Source organism: Oncorhynchus keta, chromosome 20, assembly GCF_023373465.1.
Source record: "Oncorhynchus keta strain PuntledgeMale-10-30-2019 chromosome 20, Oket_V2, whole genome shotgun sequence".
NCBI lineage: Eukaryota > Metazoa > Chordata > Actinopteri > Salmoniformes > Salmonidae > Oncorhynchus > Oncorhynchus keta.
Genome location: NC_068440.1, coordinates 13,019,496 through 13,035,781, shown reverse-complemented (window position 1 = coordinate 13,035,781; position 16,286 = coordinate 13,019,496). Strand labels below are relative to the sequence as shown.

General features: G+C 45.0%; 1 protein-coding gene across 7 annotated transcripts in view; it reads right to left on the bottom strand.

Annotated features, from left to right (window-relative positions):
* Nucleotides 1-16,286, bottom strand: part of LOC118399423 (A-kinase anchor protein 9-like) — a 125,824-nt gene that overhangs the window by 17,146 nt on the left and 92,392 nt on the right. For 6 of the 7 annotated variants that reach the window (XM_052472082.1, XM_052472084.1, XM_052472085.1 and 3 more), the window contains 10 exons: nucleotides 15,805-15,909; nucleotides 15,304-15,456; nucleotides 11,207-11,293; nucleotides 9,692-10,738; nucleotides 9,352-9,492; nucleotides 9,214-9,258; nucleotides 8,928-9,044; nucleotides 8,696-8,740; nucleotides 4,636-5,367; nucleotides 3,666-3,726 (listed from right to left, as the gene is read on the bottom strand). In XM_052472082.1, coding sequence (XP_052328042.1) covers nucleotides 3,666-3,726; nucleotides 4,636-5,367; nucleotides 8,696-8,740; nucleotides 8,928-9,044; nucleotides 9,214-9,258; nucleotides 9,352-9,492; nucleotides 9,692-10,738; nucleotides 11,207-11,293; nucleotides 15,304-15,456; nucleotides 15,805-15,909 — 2,533 coding nt within the window. The remainder of the gene's footprint in view (nucleotides 1-3,665; nucleotides 3,727-4,635; nucleotides 5,368-8,695; nucleotides 8,741-8,927; nucleotides 9,045-9,213; nucleotides 9,259-9,351; nucleotides 9,493-9,691; nucleotides 10,739-11,206; nucleotides 11,294-15,303; nucleotides 15,457-15,804; nucleotides 15,910-16,286) is intronic. The other variant, XM_052472088.1, reaches the window with a different exon arrangement.

Sequence of the window (16,286 nt, the reverse complement as noted above, 5' to 3'; positions counted from 1 at the left end):
AAGGATTTTTCTTTACTTTTACTATTTTCTACATTGTAGAATAATAGGGAAGACATCAAAACTACATTGCTCAACAAAAATAAAGGGAACACTAAAATAACACATCCTAGATCTGAATGAATGAAATATTCTTATTAAATACTTTTTTCTTGACATAGTTGAATGTGCTGACAAAATCACACAAAATTGATCAATGGAAATCAAATTTATCAACCCATGGAGGTCTGGATTTGGAGTCACACTCAAAATCAAAGTGGAAAACCACACTACAGGCTGATCCAACTTTGATGTAATGTCCTTAAAACAAGTCAAAATGAGGTTCAGTAGTGTGTGTGACCTCCACGTGCCTGTATGACCTCCCTACAACGCCCGGGCATGCTCCTGATGAGGTGGCGGATGGTCTCCTGAGGGATCTCCTCCCAGACCTGGACTAAAGCATCTGCCAACTCCTGGACAGTCTGTGGTGCAACGTGGCATTGGTGGATGGAGCGAGACATGTCCCAGATGTGCTCAATTGGATTCAGGTCTGGGGAACGGGCGGGCCAGTCCATAGCATCAATGCCTTCCTCTTGCAGGAACTGCTGACACACTCCAGCCACATGTCTCACATGCATCGTCTTGCAGTAGGAGGAACCCAGGGCCAACCACACCAACATATCTCACAAGGGGTCTGAGGATCTCATCTCGGTACCTAATGGCAGTCAGTCTACCTCTGGCGAGCACATGGAGGGCTGTGCGGCCCCCCAAAGAAATGCAACCCCACACCATGACTGACCCACCGCCAAACCGGTCATGCTGGAGGATGTTGCAGGCAGCAGAACGTTCTCCATGGCGTCTCCAGACCGTCACATCTGTCACATGTGCTCAGTGTGAACCTGCTTTCATCTGTGAAGAGCACAGGGCGCCAGTGGCGAATTTGTGTTCTCTGGAAAATGCCAAATGTCCTGCACGGTGTGGGGCTGTAAGCACAACCCCCACCTGTGGACGTCGGACCCTCATACCACCCTGATGGAGTCTGTTTCTGACTGTTTGAGCAGACACATGCACATTTGTGGCCTGCTGGAGGTCATTTTGCAGGGCTCTGGCAGTGCTCCTCCTTGCACAAAGGTGGAGGTAGCGGTCCTGCTGCTGGGTTGTTGCCCTCCTACGGCCTCCTCCACGTCTCCTGATGTACTGGCCTGTCTCCTGGTAGCGCCTCCATGCTCTGGACACTACGCTGACAGACACAGCAAACCTTCTTGCCACAGCTCGCATTGATGTGCCATCCTGGATGAGCTGCACTACCTGAGCCACTTGTGTGGGTTGTAGACTCCGTCTCATGCTACGACTAGAGTGAAAGCACCGCCAGCATTCAAAATGGACCAAAACATCAGCCAGGAACCATAGGAACTGAGAAGTGGTCTGTGGTCCCCACCTGCAGAACCATTCCTTTATTGGGGGTGTCTTGCTAAATGCCTATAATTTCCACCTGTTGTCTATTCCATTTGCACAACAGCATGTGAAATGTATTGTCAATCAGGGTTGCTTCCTAAGTGGACAGTTTGATTTCACAGAAGTGTGATTGACTTAGAGTTACATTATGTTGTTTAAGTGTTCCCTTTATTTTTTTGAGCAGTGTATAAAATAACACATATGGAATCATGTGGTAACCAAAAAAGTGTTACACAAATCAAAATATATATTTTATATTCTTCAAATAGCCACCCTTTGCCTTGATGACAGCTTTGCACACTCTTGGCATTCTCTCAACCAGCTTCACCTGGAATGGTTTTCCAACTATGTTGAAGGAGTTCCCACATGTGATGAGCACTTGTTGGCTGCTTTTCCTTCACTCTGCGCTCCGACTCATCCCAAACCATCTCAATATGGTTTAGGTCGGGTGATTGTGGAGGCCAGGTTATCTGGTGCAGCACCATCGCTCTCCTCCTTGGTAAAATAGCCCTTACAGAACCTGGAGGTGTGTTGGATCATTGTCTTGTTGGAAAAACAATTGATAGTCCCACTAAGCCCAAACCAGATGGGATGGCGAATCGCTGAAGATTTCTGTGGTAGGCATGCTGGTTAAGTGTGCCTTGAATTCTAAATAAATCACAGTGTCATAAGCAAAGCACCCCCACACCATAACACCTCCCCCTCCATACTTTACGGTGGGAAATAGACATGCGGAGATCATCCGTTCACCCACACCGCTGATCACAGACACGGCTGTTGGAACCAAAAATCTCTAAATGGACTCCAGACCAAAAGGACAAATTTCCACCTGTCTAATGTCCATTGCTCATGTTTCTTGGTCCAAGCAAGTCTCTTCTTCTTATTGGTGTCCTTTAGTAGAGATTTTATTCAGCAATTCGACCATGAAGGTCTGATTCACACAGTCTCCTCTGAACAGCTGATGTTGAGATGCGTCTGTTATTTGAACTCTGTGAAGCATTTATTTGGGCTGCAATTTCTGAGGCTGGTAACCCTAATGAACTTATCCTCTGCGGAAGAAGTAACTCTGGGTCTTCCATTCCTGTGGAGGTCCTCATGAGAGCCAGTTTCATCATAGTGCTTTATGGTTTTTGCGACTGCACTTGAAGAAACTTGAAATTTTCAGTATTGACTGACCTTCATGTCATAAAGTAGTGATAGACTGTCGTTTCTCTTTACTTATTTGAGCTGTTCTTGCCATAATATGGACTTGGTCTTTTACCAAATAGGGCTATCTTCTGTATATCCCCCTACCTTGTCACAACACAACTGATTGGCTCAAACGCATTAAGGAAAATAAATTCCACAAATTAACTTAACAAGGCACACATTGCAATGCATTCCAGGTGACTACCTCATGAAGCTGGTTGAAAGAATGCCAAGAGTGTTGTGATAAAAACATTACGTATTTACCTGTTTTTAATATTAATGGTTAACAATGAATATTTAACCATTTCTGTCCTGTTAGCGTTCGTTTTCATGGGTGCCATTCTAGTTTCTTGCAGCTAATCAGGGCGTATGGTCACTGGAGATGGCTTGAGCTGACAAATTAGTTAAATTCTGCATTACATAGCCAAGAATGTGTTTTACTAGAGAAAGCTTAGGAGTAGAAAAATCCCTCATTGTCTCAAAATCATCCTTGCATCTGGGAAACTAAGCCAGGGTGGGGTTAAGACAACAGCCCACGTGCAGATAATGACAGGATGAAGCCAGGGTGGCTTATGATGCTCCTTGGTTTGCATGAGGGGGGTTGACGCAACCATGACTGAGCGTAAGCTATATATATTACTCTGCATTTGAGTAAAGGTTAGGTTACTCGGTCCAAAAATGGTGAAAGTGTTATATAGGCTAGGGCAGGGTTCCCCAACTGGGGGCGAATTTAGCTAACGGGTGGTTTTATACTGTTCCCAAGTATTCCTACGCATAACAGGGAGACACATGATCGTATACAAATGTAAGCAAGGTTTGAAATTATTATGTTTTTTGTCAAACATATCTGTTTGGGCTACTTGAGGTCAATTTGCAGTCAACAAATTATGTTCCGGACCCCTGACCATCCGCTTCAGAAAACATTGTCCTGCAGCTGAATCTAGTTGATGATCCCTGGCCTAGGGTATTGTGATTACTAGGGAAAACACGTGACCTCAAGAACAATTCGGCATGGAGGTGGGATATGTGACACTACATTAACTTACCACTGGTGTAGCCGTCTTTGAATTGCGATCCTGCGAGATGCTCTGGTCTCGATGAGGGGGCCTAGAGGGCATGAAACCAGGTCAGTATACAGAAGAGTTTGAGTTCCAAAACGGCTTACTCCCCCATAAAAATGTCAAGCTCATCATGTTAAATCATGTGGGTCATGTTAAATTAGGCACCAAACAGAAGAAAACAGACTGAAACCGGGTTTCTGCTGGGATGTTGTGAAGAGTGCACGACAACACCTTTTTCCCCTCAGGAGACTGAAAAGATTTGGCATGGGTCCCAAGATCCTCAAAAAGTTCTACAGCTGCACTATCGAGAACATCCTGACCGGTTGCATCACCGCCTGGTATGGTAACTGCTCGGCAACTGACCGTAAGACGCTACAGAGGGTAGTATGTACGGCCCAGTACATCACTGGGGCCAAGCTTCCTGCCATCCAGGACCTATATACTAGGCGTGTCAGAGGAAAGCCCAAAAAATTGTAAAAGACTCCAGTCACCCAAGTCATAGACTGTTTTCTTTGCTACCGCATGGCAAGCGGTACCGGAGCGCCAAGTCTAGGACCAAAAGGCTCCTTAACAGCTTCTACCTCCAAACCATAAGACTGCTGAACAATTAACCAAATGGCCATCAGATTATTTACATTGACACCCCCTCTATTAGTTTTTTTACACTGCTGCAACTCGCTGTTTATTATCTATTCATAGTCACTTCACCCCTACTTACATGTACAAATTACCTTGACTAACCTGTACCCCTGCACATTGACTCTGTACCAGTATCCCCTGCATATAGCCTCGATGTTAATTAATTGTGTTACTTTCTTATAATCTTTTACTTTAGTTTACTTGGTAAATGTTTTCTTAACTCTTTCTTGAATTGCACTGTTGGTTTAGGGCTTACACATGTTGCATTCGGCGCATGTGACAAAAGGTTTGATTTGATGTTGTCCAATGGACTTACTTCGTGGGAGCGTTGCAGCTTATCGATGACGGTCTTGAGAGCCTTGCACTCCTCCTCCAGTATTTGATTGTCCCGCTTCAGGGCCTCGCTCTCTGCGATGTGCCGGGCCTCCATGTCCAGGATCTCTGCCGCATGCAGCTCCTGCATCTGTACGATCTTCTCCCGGTACTCCCCGATCATCTCCTCCACCTCTTCCTCCTCTGAAACAGATCTGGGCTGGCCAGATGTCTGGGAGGAAAATGTCTCCGTCTGGGTGCCAGCGTCTGTATGTGGAGGACGTTGAGATCCACTAAGATCAGACGATTGACCGGACAATTTGTCGGAAGACTTTTGGTTTGTCGCGGCAGAGTTCTTCCTGGAGAGCGATGGTTTGTCTTTGGCAGCCATTTTTCCCTTGGACCCCTGGCGTTGGTTTTGCGGTTTGCTGCCTTTCTTTTTCGGATGGGAGGGTGGTGCTTGCTGCTGCTGATCGAGTGAGGGAGACTGAGATGGTGATACTGGGGATAGTGTTGACAGTGACTCCGCGGATTTCGCCAAGGCTACTCTGAGCTGTTGTTGCTCCTCTTTGAGCTGAGCGATTGACAGGTCACGGACTTGGAGTTCGGCCTTGAGTTTCTCGCTGCACTCTTTGAAGCTGTTCAGGTGTCCTTTGGTAGCGGCTGCCTCGTCTCGGACCTCCTGGAGCTCATGGAGAAGCTCGGATGTGGAGGCACCGTCACCTTCCAATGAGGCCTGGGAGGTGAAAGGACAGAGATTTATCAAAGATGAATTTAGGGGACACCCAAACAAGTGAAGACATGTCAATAGTCAGATCTTTTTCCATATTGCTGAGTAAAGTTGGAATATTCTGCTTTGCAGCAAGATGTACAGTAGAAGTCGAATGTTTATTGAAGCAACATCTCACGACATCAGTCAAGAAGTTAAAGCTTGGTCACAAATGGGTATTCCAAATGGACAATGACCCCAAGCATACTTCCAAAGTTGTGGCAAAATGGCTTAAGGACAACAAAGTCAAGGTATTGGACAAAGCCCTGACATCAATCCTATAGAAAATGTGTGGGCAGAACTGAAAAAGCGTGTGCGAGCAAGGAGGCCTACAAACCTGACTCAGTTACACCAGCTCTGTCAGGAGGAATGGACCAAAATTCACCCAGCTTATTTTGGGAAGCTTGTGGAAGGCTACCCAAAACGTTTGACCCAAGTTAAACAATTTAAAGGCAATGCTACCAAATACTAATTGAGTGTATGTAAACTTCTGACCCACTGGAAATGTGATGAAATAAATAAAAAGCTGAAATAAATCATTCTCTCTACTATTATTCGGACATTTCACATTCTTAAAATAAAGTGGTGATCCTAAGACTAAGATTATTTTCAAAGATGGTGTAGCAATCAGATGTCCCTTGTCCTCGTCTTGTCCCGTGTATATATATATATTTTATGTATTTTTCTTCACGTAACTTTCTATATATTTTTCTCTAAAAACTCAACTTCAAAACACTCTCCTGCAACCCGCCTCACCAAATGTGGTGCGGATGTTTTTTTTGTTGCTGTTCTGGTTAGCATTTATTGGCTTATTTCACTGTAGAGCCTCTTGCCCTTCTCATTATACCTTATCCAGGCCCTCACTCCCCAAAGCCTTAAACATGGGCACCCTCATTGATATCATCCTAACCAACTTGCCCTCTAAATTCACCTCTGTTGTTTTCAACCAAGATCTCAGCGATCACTGCCTCATTGCCTGCATCCGTAATGGGTCAGCGATCAAACGACCTCCACTCATCAATATCAAACGCTCCCTGAAACATTTCAGCGAGCAGGCCTTTCTAATTGACCTGGCCCGGGTATCCTGGAAGGATATTGACCTCATCCCGTCAGTAGAGGAAGCCTGGTTTTTCTTTAAAAATGCCTTCATCACCATCTTAAATAAGCATGCCCCATTCAAGAAATTTAGAACCAGGAACAGATACAGTCCTTGGTTCTCTCCAGACCGGACTGCCCTTAACCAACACAAAAACATCCTGTGTTGTTCTGCATTAGCATCGAACAGCCCCCGTGAAATGCAACTTCTCAGGGAAGTTAGAAACCAATATACACAGGTAGTTAGAAAAGCCAAGGCTAGCTATTTCAAGCAGGAATGTGCTTCCTGCAACACAAACTCAAAAACGTTCTGGGACATTTTAAAGTCCATGGAGAATAAGAGCACCTCCTCCCAGTTGCCCACTGCACTGAGGATAGGGAACACTGTCACCACCGATAAATCCACTATAATTGAGAATTTCAATAAGCATTTTTCTACGGCTGGCCATGCTTTCCACCTGGCTACCCCTACCCCCGTCAACAGCACTGCACCCCCCACAGCAACTTGCCCAAGCCTTCCCCATTTCTCCTTCTCCCAAATCCAGTCAGCTGATGTTCTGAAAGAGCTGCAAAATCTGGACCCCACAAATCAGCCGGGCTAGACAATCTGGACTCTTTCTTTCTAAAATGATCTGCAGAAATTGTTGCAGGTGTCTGGTTAGATTGTAAACTCTCCTTCCAGACTCACATAAAACATCTCCAATCCAAAGTTAAATCTAGAATTGGCTTCCTATTTCGCAACAAAGCATCCTTCACCCATGTTGCCAAACATACCCTCGTAAAACTGACCATCATACCGATCCTAGACTTCGGCGATATCATTTACAAAATAGCCTCCAACACCCTACTGAACAAATTGGATGCAGTCTATCACAGTGCCATCCGGCCATCCGTTTTTTCCACCAAAGCCCCATATACCACCCACCACTTCGACCTGTATGCTCTTGTTGGCTGGCCCTCGTCACCAAACCCACTAGCTCCAGGTCATCTAAAAGACCCTGCTAGGTAAAGTCCAGCCTTATCTCTGCTCGCTGGTCACCATAGCAGCACCCACCCGTAGCACGCGTTCCAGCAGGTATATCTCACTTGTCACCCCCAAAGCCAATTCCTCCTTTGGCCGCCTCTCCTTCTAGTTCTCTGCTGCCATTGACTGGAACGAACTACAAAAATCTCTGAAACTGAAAACACTTCTCTCCCTCACTGGCTTTAAGCACCAGCTGTCAGAGCAGCTCACAGATCACTGCACCTGTACATGGCCCATCTAGAAATAGGCCAAACTACCACCTCTTCCCCTACAGTATTTATTTATTTTGTTCCTTTGCACCCCAGTATTTCTACTTTGCACACTCATCTACTGTCAAATCTTCCATTCCAGGGTTTTAATTGCTATATTGTATTTACTTCGCCACCATGGCCTATTTATTGCCTTTACCTCCCTTATCTCACCTCATTTGCTCACATTGTATATATTATTTTTCTACTGTATGTTTGTTTTACTCTGTGTTGTTATATGTTTAAAACTGCTTTGCTTTATCTTGGCCAGGTTGCAGTTGTAAATGAGAACTTGTTCTCAACTTGGTTAAATAAATAAAGGTGAAATATATATATATATTTTTTTAAAGACTGGGAATTTTTTAAATTGTAATGAATTTTTCTCAGTTTGCTCCCCAATTTCGTGGTATCTTGTCTCATCGCTACAACTCCCGTACGGGCTTGGGAGAGACGAAGGTTGAAAGTCATGCGTCCTCCGATACACAACCCAACCAAGCCGCACCAACACGGCGCGCATCCAACCCGGAAGCCAGCCGCACAAATGTGTCAGAGGAAACACCGTGCACCTGGCAACCTTGGTTGAAACACCGTGCACCCGGCCCGCCACAGGAGTCGCTGGTGCGAGATGAGACAAGGATATCTTGTCCCTACCCGCCAACCTCTCCCTAACCCGGACGACGCTAGGCCAATTGTGCGCCACCCCACGGACCTCCCGGTCTCGGCCAGTTACGACAGAGCCTGGGCGCGAACCCAGAGTCTCTGGTGGTACAGCTGGCGCTGCAGTACAGCACCCTTAACCACTGCACCACCCGGGAGGCCCCAAGACAGGGAATTATTACTAGGATTAAAATGTCAGGAATTGTGAAAAACTGAGTTTAAATGTATTTGGCTAAGGTGTATGTAAACTTCTGACTTCAACTGTACTTACCCGGTAGAGTTCTCCCTTGAGATGTGTTATGGTCATCTCTCCCTCCTTTGGTACAATTTTTAAAAAATTGTCAGATTGGTTAATCACTAAAATGGTCAACATTTTCAAAATGTACTGTTATCCACACAAAATGTACAATTAATAAATCAACAAATGAAGTTCAGCACTGGAAGACTGCGACTCCCATAGTTCTTTCCTTTGCTGAACACTGGTTGAATGTGACTGTTCATACCCGTAGAAGCTCCTGTAGCTTGTCACAGCTTTCCCTGTAGCTGCTGAGCTCCTCTTTGACCTCCTTCAGCTCCCGATGGAGCTCAGACATCTTCGCCTCACTGCCTCCCGATGACACCTGGGGAATAGTTAGATGTTAGAAATTCTAAAACTTGGATTTCAAGACAATGGATTTAAGATAATGTCAAGAACAAGAAAGTATTGCAATACTTTAGCAAATCTGAGGCAAAGTAGAATTGTACTGTGTCTGGCAATCGGAGGAAATCCCTTTCACATTAGTTAATTACCCTTTGAAGGTCTTCTTGAAGGTTGGTTATTGCGACCTCTTTTGCCTAAAAAAGTAAAACGTGACAATTGTAACACCCTCTCATGCAATAATAACAGAGGATTAATCTAACATGGTTGTTGAGTGTGATATTATATACCTTGAGCTCCTGCTGGAGTTTATTGCTGCTCTCCTTGTAACTGCTGAGCTGTTCTTTGGTGGCTGAAGCCTCGTCCCTGACCTTCTGTAGCTCCTGTAGAATCTCAGACACAGCCAGCTCGTTGCCTCCAGAAGATGCAGTCTGGTTCAGAGTTCAAAGAGACAGCAGCTTGTCAGCATTTAACCTGTGAAAAACGTCTCTAGGCAGTGTAGGTGTAAGCAAATGTATTCATCCATGGAAACTAGAGCAGGCTAACTCTACCCCACAAAAACTAATTCATAGGATGCAGGCTACAGCTAACTTAACCCCAGAGACAATAGTCAAGGCTAAAGTTAACTACCTCTGTGGCTGGAAATGTTCTCTGGCGTCCAACAGGCTTGGTCGTCCTCATCTGATTGAGCAGGTCCATGAGCAAGACCAGCCTCCTCTCGTACTCCAGCACCTCCTCCTCGGAGGTGGAGAGTAACTGCTTCTGCAGCTCTTGGTCCTTCTGCATGCCGCTCAGGCCTACCTCCAGCTCGCGGAGCTTCTCTGTCAGGAGGACCACCTTCCCAGTGGGGCCATGTTTGGCTCCTTGGATCTCCACTGCTCGGGACATTCCTGCAAACCCAAAGTCTGGTATCTCCATCTGTCCCCTGGGATCCTGGTGGACGGATTCTTTGGCTCTCTGGTCCTTGGACTGCTGCGATTGATGCAGCTGTTGCTGGATGGCGCCCAGTTGGGCCTGGCTGACAAGTGCGGTGGCCACCCTCTCCCTCAGCTTGTCCTCCAGGTCCTGGACCTTGCGCTGGAGGTCGTCAGCGTCCTCCTGGGCCCGCTCCACCAGGAACCGGCAGCGGGTCAGTTCAGAGTCTCTCTCTGTGACACAGGCCTCAAGTTTCTGGACGCTAAGGCTCAGCTCCTTCACCCTGGAGGTGGCATTCTGCTCAAGTGCCTGGATCTGAGCCTGCACCACTACAAACGCCGCCGTCTTATCCCTCAGGGCATCTTGCAGCTCCATCGCCATGTCAACCGACAGCTCCTTTTCCGACTCGGCTAATGCTAGTCTACTCTCCTGCAAGCATCGGTACCTCTCCAGGAGCGAGCAGTGCTCGGCTTTGATGGTGTCCAGCTCTTGTGTGGCCAGGTCCATCTTTTGCTTCATTTCGTCATACTCCTCCTTGCTGGGACCTCCGACTTGGCTCTCCAACTGGCGCCTGAGCTCTTCTTCCATTTCCGAGAACTGCTTCCGCTCAATGTTGGCCAGCTCCTCCTGGAGCTTGTCGATAACGGCGTTGAGCTGTTCCAACTCCTCCTCGCTGTTCCTCTTCAGGCGCTGCTGCTCGCTCCGCATGCACTCCACCTGGGACTCCAGATCTCGCAGTAGCTCATCCCTCGCATTGATTTCCTGAAGGGAAGGACAGAGCAGTGAATGTAGGAATAAGGACGAAGGTGAGGAGGAAAAATAAAGGCTCATGCTTTCTGTTAAACCTCTGAGACACAGTTGTGCCACGGCATTATAGTTATTGATAATATTTATGTGATAGATAATATATATGAGTCTCAGCCAATCAGGTAAAATGTTTGGTTGAGACAACTGTAATAATGGTACTTCAGGTACCAATTATGATTTGTTGGACAATTCTAGGGTGTTCCAAGTGTCTCTTCAGTAAGCCAACTTAAAGAAAATGCACAACACAACAGAGGCCTACTTACCAAAGCCTAAAATGAAATGGTGGGTTACGCCACAACAAAAATACTAAATAAAGGGAACGGCTGTTACACAACACAAACACTTATCCACTATCACAAAGATACACATATATGTGAACAGAAGAACAAGTGGTCTGTCTAACGTATATGTATATGGGGTTACCTTGTTGTCAGGGGCTGTTTCCGTGTGTTGAAGCTTAGCCATCTGCTCATTAAGAAGAGCTATTTCCCTGTGTTTCTCCTCCATCACCTTCAAAAGTTTATCATATGTCGGAGATTATAATCTGCAGGCTCTCAACACACAAAAAATATCACCCTTAAACTGGGACTAAAACAGATGGGAACATTAAAAGGGGGGTTCTTTATCTTCGGGTGGGGATACTACCTATCCCTACAATATTAGCCCAACAGGTACCACATTTGGTGCTTTGGCTAATGTGGCATATATATAGCATTTGCTTGTAAATGACTTCTGTAGCATCTATACAGGCAGTATAACGGGTTTATGAAAGCTACATTAAATCTTAAAAGTATATTTTTCATTTAAAATTGCGACTGAAATGTCTATGTAATATACTGTAGCTAGAGGAGTCCATATTAGCCATTTTTAAAGTTGGGTTGTCTTTTAGAATGGACTATGTTAGTGTCACAGTGGACTATTCACTTGATTAGGGCCAGTTTGCACCGGTGCAGTCTGTTAACACTTGTTATTTCCAAAAGGTTAAAAAGGAAAGACTGAAAGGTAAGTTATACATTTAAAAAAAGGTTAAATGTAATGTTATTATCACTTAACACTCTTTTTAATCTATTAACTAGCTACAAACATTGCCCAGGTGCAGACCTATCAGTTTGACCAAAAGAGAAGTCTACATGAACCATTCTACATAAAATGATTGGTCTTAATCTACTAGCAGGTTTTTCAGTATCGATAAACATCGTAATATGTTTTTGTAGTGTAGCAACGCTTAATAGCACACTTGTTTTATCCTTTGATACATCATTTGAATGGTCTGTCTTTATGTAGCTTTGTTTAGCAGATGGATACCACGTGTCAACCTTGCTGCTTTAAGGATTACCTATAGTACAGGGATTCCCAAACTTTTTCGACTCCATTTTGACATCTGAAAATTCTCACAACCCCACCCATGTGAATAAAATCACAGCCAATGTTAACGTTTATCATTTGGGGCTATGGCAGTCAATTGAAAAACATTCTAACAGTATTTCTGATTGTCCTCAACTCACCATCACATACTTTTAATGTGAGGCAGTCAATTGCAAATTAGTCTGACATAATGTCTCTTATCTCACCACCACTAGAGATGGGTGCGCTTGACGCATGTCGTGTCGGAGCTTCTCCAAGTCAGGGGGCGTGGTTGAAAGTGAGCACGCATCTCTGCTGTCTCATCCAACCTGGATCGACAGGCCCATTTGGTTTAAATGCAAATGAGAGCACTAAATCCAGCATCACACAGACATTAGCTAACAAAAAGGGCAGCCAACGATGAGTTTTATGATGCTTTAAAAACAACTAGGAAATCTGAAGGATAGGAGGTCAAATCATGATGCAAGTGATCTTTAGGTCGGAAAGTCAGAGCTCTAGAAAGAGGCCAGAGTTGGAATTCCAATTTTTTCCCAGTCGGAGCTCGTTCTTTCCGAGTTCCCAGTTGTCTTGAACGTACTGAAGTCTGATATGAGTTCCGAGCTCCCGGTTGTTTTGAACCCAGCATTAATGCTCAGCGGGAGACGTCAAGGTATTCCCTTGACCTGTGAATGAGTTAAGTCTGCAGCATTCGGTCACGACAGCTTGATCAGCTATTCGATTTCACTTAACGGCATGTCAACTGATCCAGGATCACATTCATTGGGAAGGAGGTCTAATAGAGTGTATGTTAACTTCTGACCCACTGGAAATGTGATGAAAGAAATAAAAGCCGAAATAAATCTTTCTATCTACTATTATTCTGACATTTTGTATGCTTTGGTACAACTTATATATTTTTTTAAAGAATTGCAGATTTTTTTGTCCATTAAAATAACATTGATCAGAAATACAGTGTAGTCATAGTTAGTGTTGTAAATGACTATTGTAGCTGGAAACGGCTGATTTTTAATAGAATATCTGCATAGGTGTAGAGGCCCATTATCAGCAACCATCTCTCCTGTGTTCCAATGGCACGTTGTGTTAGCCAATCCAAGTTTATAATTTTAAAAGGCTAATTGATCATTAGAAAACCTTTTTGAAATTATGTTAGCACAGCTGAAAACTGTTTTTAGTTTTAGCTAACACAACGTGCCATTGGAACATGGGCCTCTGTACGCCTATGTAGATTTTCCAGAAAAAAGTCTGCAGTTTCCAGCTACAAAAGTCATATACAACATTACCAATGTTAACACTGTATTTATGATCAATTTTATGTTATTTTAATGGACAAAAAAATGCTTTTCTTTCACAAACAAGTACATTACATATATATATAATAATATATATATATATATATTTATGGAATAAGATTCTAAAAACATAGTTTCCTTTGTCATTATGGGGTATGGTGTGTAGATCGATGAGGGATTTATTTTTTAAGAATAAGGCTGCAACATAACAAAATGTGTGAAATGTCAATGAGTCTGAATACTTTCCGATGCACTGTTCTAGCCTGGCTGTGTGGTGGCTAAGGCTACCTACATGCTAGCCTAGCTGTGTGGGGGCTAAGGCTACCTAAACTAAGCAACAAAAAAAGAAATGTCCCCTTTTCAGGACCCTGTCTTTCAAAAATAATTTGTAAAAATCTAAATAACTTCACAGATCTTCATTGTAAAGGGTTTAAACACAGTTTCCCATGCTTGTTCAATGAACATAATAAATTAATGAATATGCACCTGTGGAACGGTCATTAAGACACAAACAGCTTTCAGACGGTAGGCAATTAAGGTCACAGTTATGAAAACATAGGACACTAAAGAGGCCTTTCTACTGACTCTGAAAAACACCTAAAGAAAGATGCCCAGGGTCCCTGCTCATCTGAGTGAACGTGCCTTAGGCATGCTGCGAGGAGGCATGAGGACTGCAGATGTGGCCAGGGCAATAAATTCCAATGTCCGTACTGTGAGACACCTAAGACAGCGCTACAGGGAGACCAGACGGACAGCTGATTGTCCTCGCAGTGGCAGACCACGTGTAACAACACCTGCACAGGATCGGTACTTCCGAACATCACACCAGCGGGACAGGTGCAGGACAGCAACAACTGCCCAAGTTACACCAGGGACGTACAATCCCTCCATCAGTGCTCAGACTATCCGCAACAGGCTGAGAAATGCTGGACTGAGGGCTTGTAGGCCTGTTGTAAAGGCAGGTCCTCACCAGACATCACTGGCAACAACTTCACCTATGGGAACAAACCCACTGTCGCTGGACCAGACAGTACTGGCAAAAGGTGCTCTTCACTGACGAGTCGCGGTTTTGTCTCACCAGGGGTGATGGTCGGATTCACATTTATCGTTGAAGAAAAGAGCGTTACACCGAGCCCTGTACTCTATTTGTGGCTGGAGGGTCCGTCACAGTCTGGGGCGGTGTGTCACAGCATCATCCGGCTAAGCTTGTTGTCATTGCAGGCAATCTCAACGCTGTGCGTTACAGGGAAGATATCCTCCTCCCTCAAGTTGTACTCTTCCTGCAGGCTCATCCTGACATGACCCTCTAGCATGACAATGCCACCAGCCATACTGCTCATTCTGTGCGTGATTTCCTGCAAGACAGGAATGTCAGTGTTCTGCCATGGCCAGCAAAGAGCCTGATCTCAATCCCATTGAGCACGCCTGGGACCTGTTGGATCGGAGGGTGAGGGCTAGGGCCATTCCCCCCAGAAATGTCCGGGAACTTGCAGGTGCCTTGGTGGAAGAGTGGGGAAACATCTCACAGCTAGAACTGGCAAATCTGGTGCAGTCCATGAGGTGATGCACTGCAGTACTTAATGCAGCTGGTGGCCACACCAGATACTGACTGTTAATTTAGATTTTGACCCCCCTTTGTTCAGGGACACATTATTACATTTCTGTTAGTCATATGTCTGTGGAACTTGTTCAGTTTATGTCACAGTCGTTGAATCTTGTTAAGTTCATACAAATATTTACACCTGTTAAGTTTGCTGAAAATAAATGCAGTTCACAGCGAGAGGACGTTTCTTTTTTTGCTGAGTTTACATGCTAGCCTAGCTGTATGGGGACAAAGGCTAGCCTTGCTATGTGCTGGCCGGTTACCTGGAGCATGCTGTCCTTGGTCTCCAGGTCTTGCTGCTGGGTGCTCAGCTCCTTCCTCTGGATCTCCAGCTGCATGTGGAGCTGCTGCACCTCCTCACTCTTGTTCTCCAGCTCTTCCCGGAACTGCTCAAGCTGCTCCTCCAGGTTACTGATCTGGAGGGGAGGAGTGGGAAGGGGGGAGTCAGGCTGGCGTGTTGTTTGTTCTTGTCTAACTGAGGACCAAGGCATCGACACATGAACAGGGGACTTGAAATCCAAGTTGGGACCTGTCTTGTGTACATCATTGGTAATTGAAGGAGTGTGATTTGAGGCGAGGTGAAAGATGGCAGGCAAAGGGATGCAACAAGCAGAGGAATGGCCCATTTTGTGTAAATCATTGGGGGCGTGATAACCAATCAAGATTTTTGCTGGCTAGCTTTGACACTTTGCTGGATTGGCTACTTATATATTCCCTTCCAAACATGTGAAAGAAAGAAACCCCCCATAAGTCTAATACATTACTTCTTTCTCTTTCCTGTCCAGTGCCTCTCTTTCAGTCTGTAGCTGAGCCTCCAGTGAGGAGTCACCAGGCCCACTAACAGACACATCCTGCCTTTTATCCTCCACCTGAAACACACATGCACGCAACGCCACAATATTATTATTTAGCAACCAGGTCATGCGTGGCGAACACACACAATAATACACGCAAGCACACACACAACTGCACAGCCATACATCATATACAGTAGCTGCGATCTCATACACTTAATCATCTGTGTAGTAGCAAGTTATGGGGACATTTCTTTCACTGCTCAGTGTTTCAGCCTGCCAACAGTGATATTGGTTGCGGTACTTCAGGGGTGTCAAACTCATTCCATGGAGGGTCGAGTGTCTGCGGTGAGGAGAGTTCCTTAGTAATTAGTGAACTTAATTAATCAATGAAGTACAAGGGTAGAGCGAAAACCAGCAAACACTGGGCACTCCGTGGAATGAGTTTGATA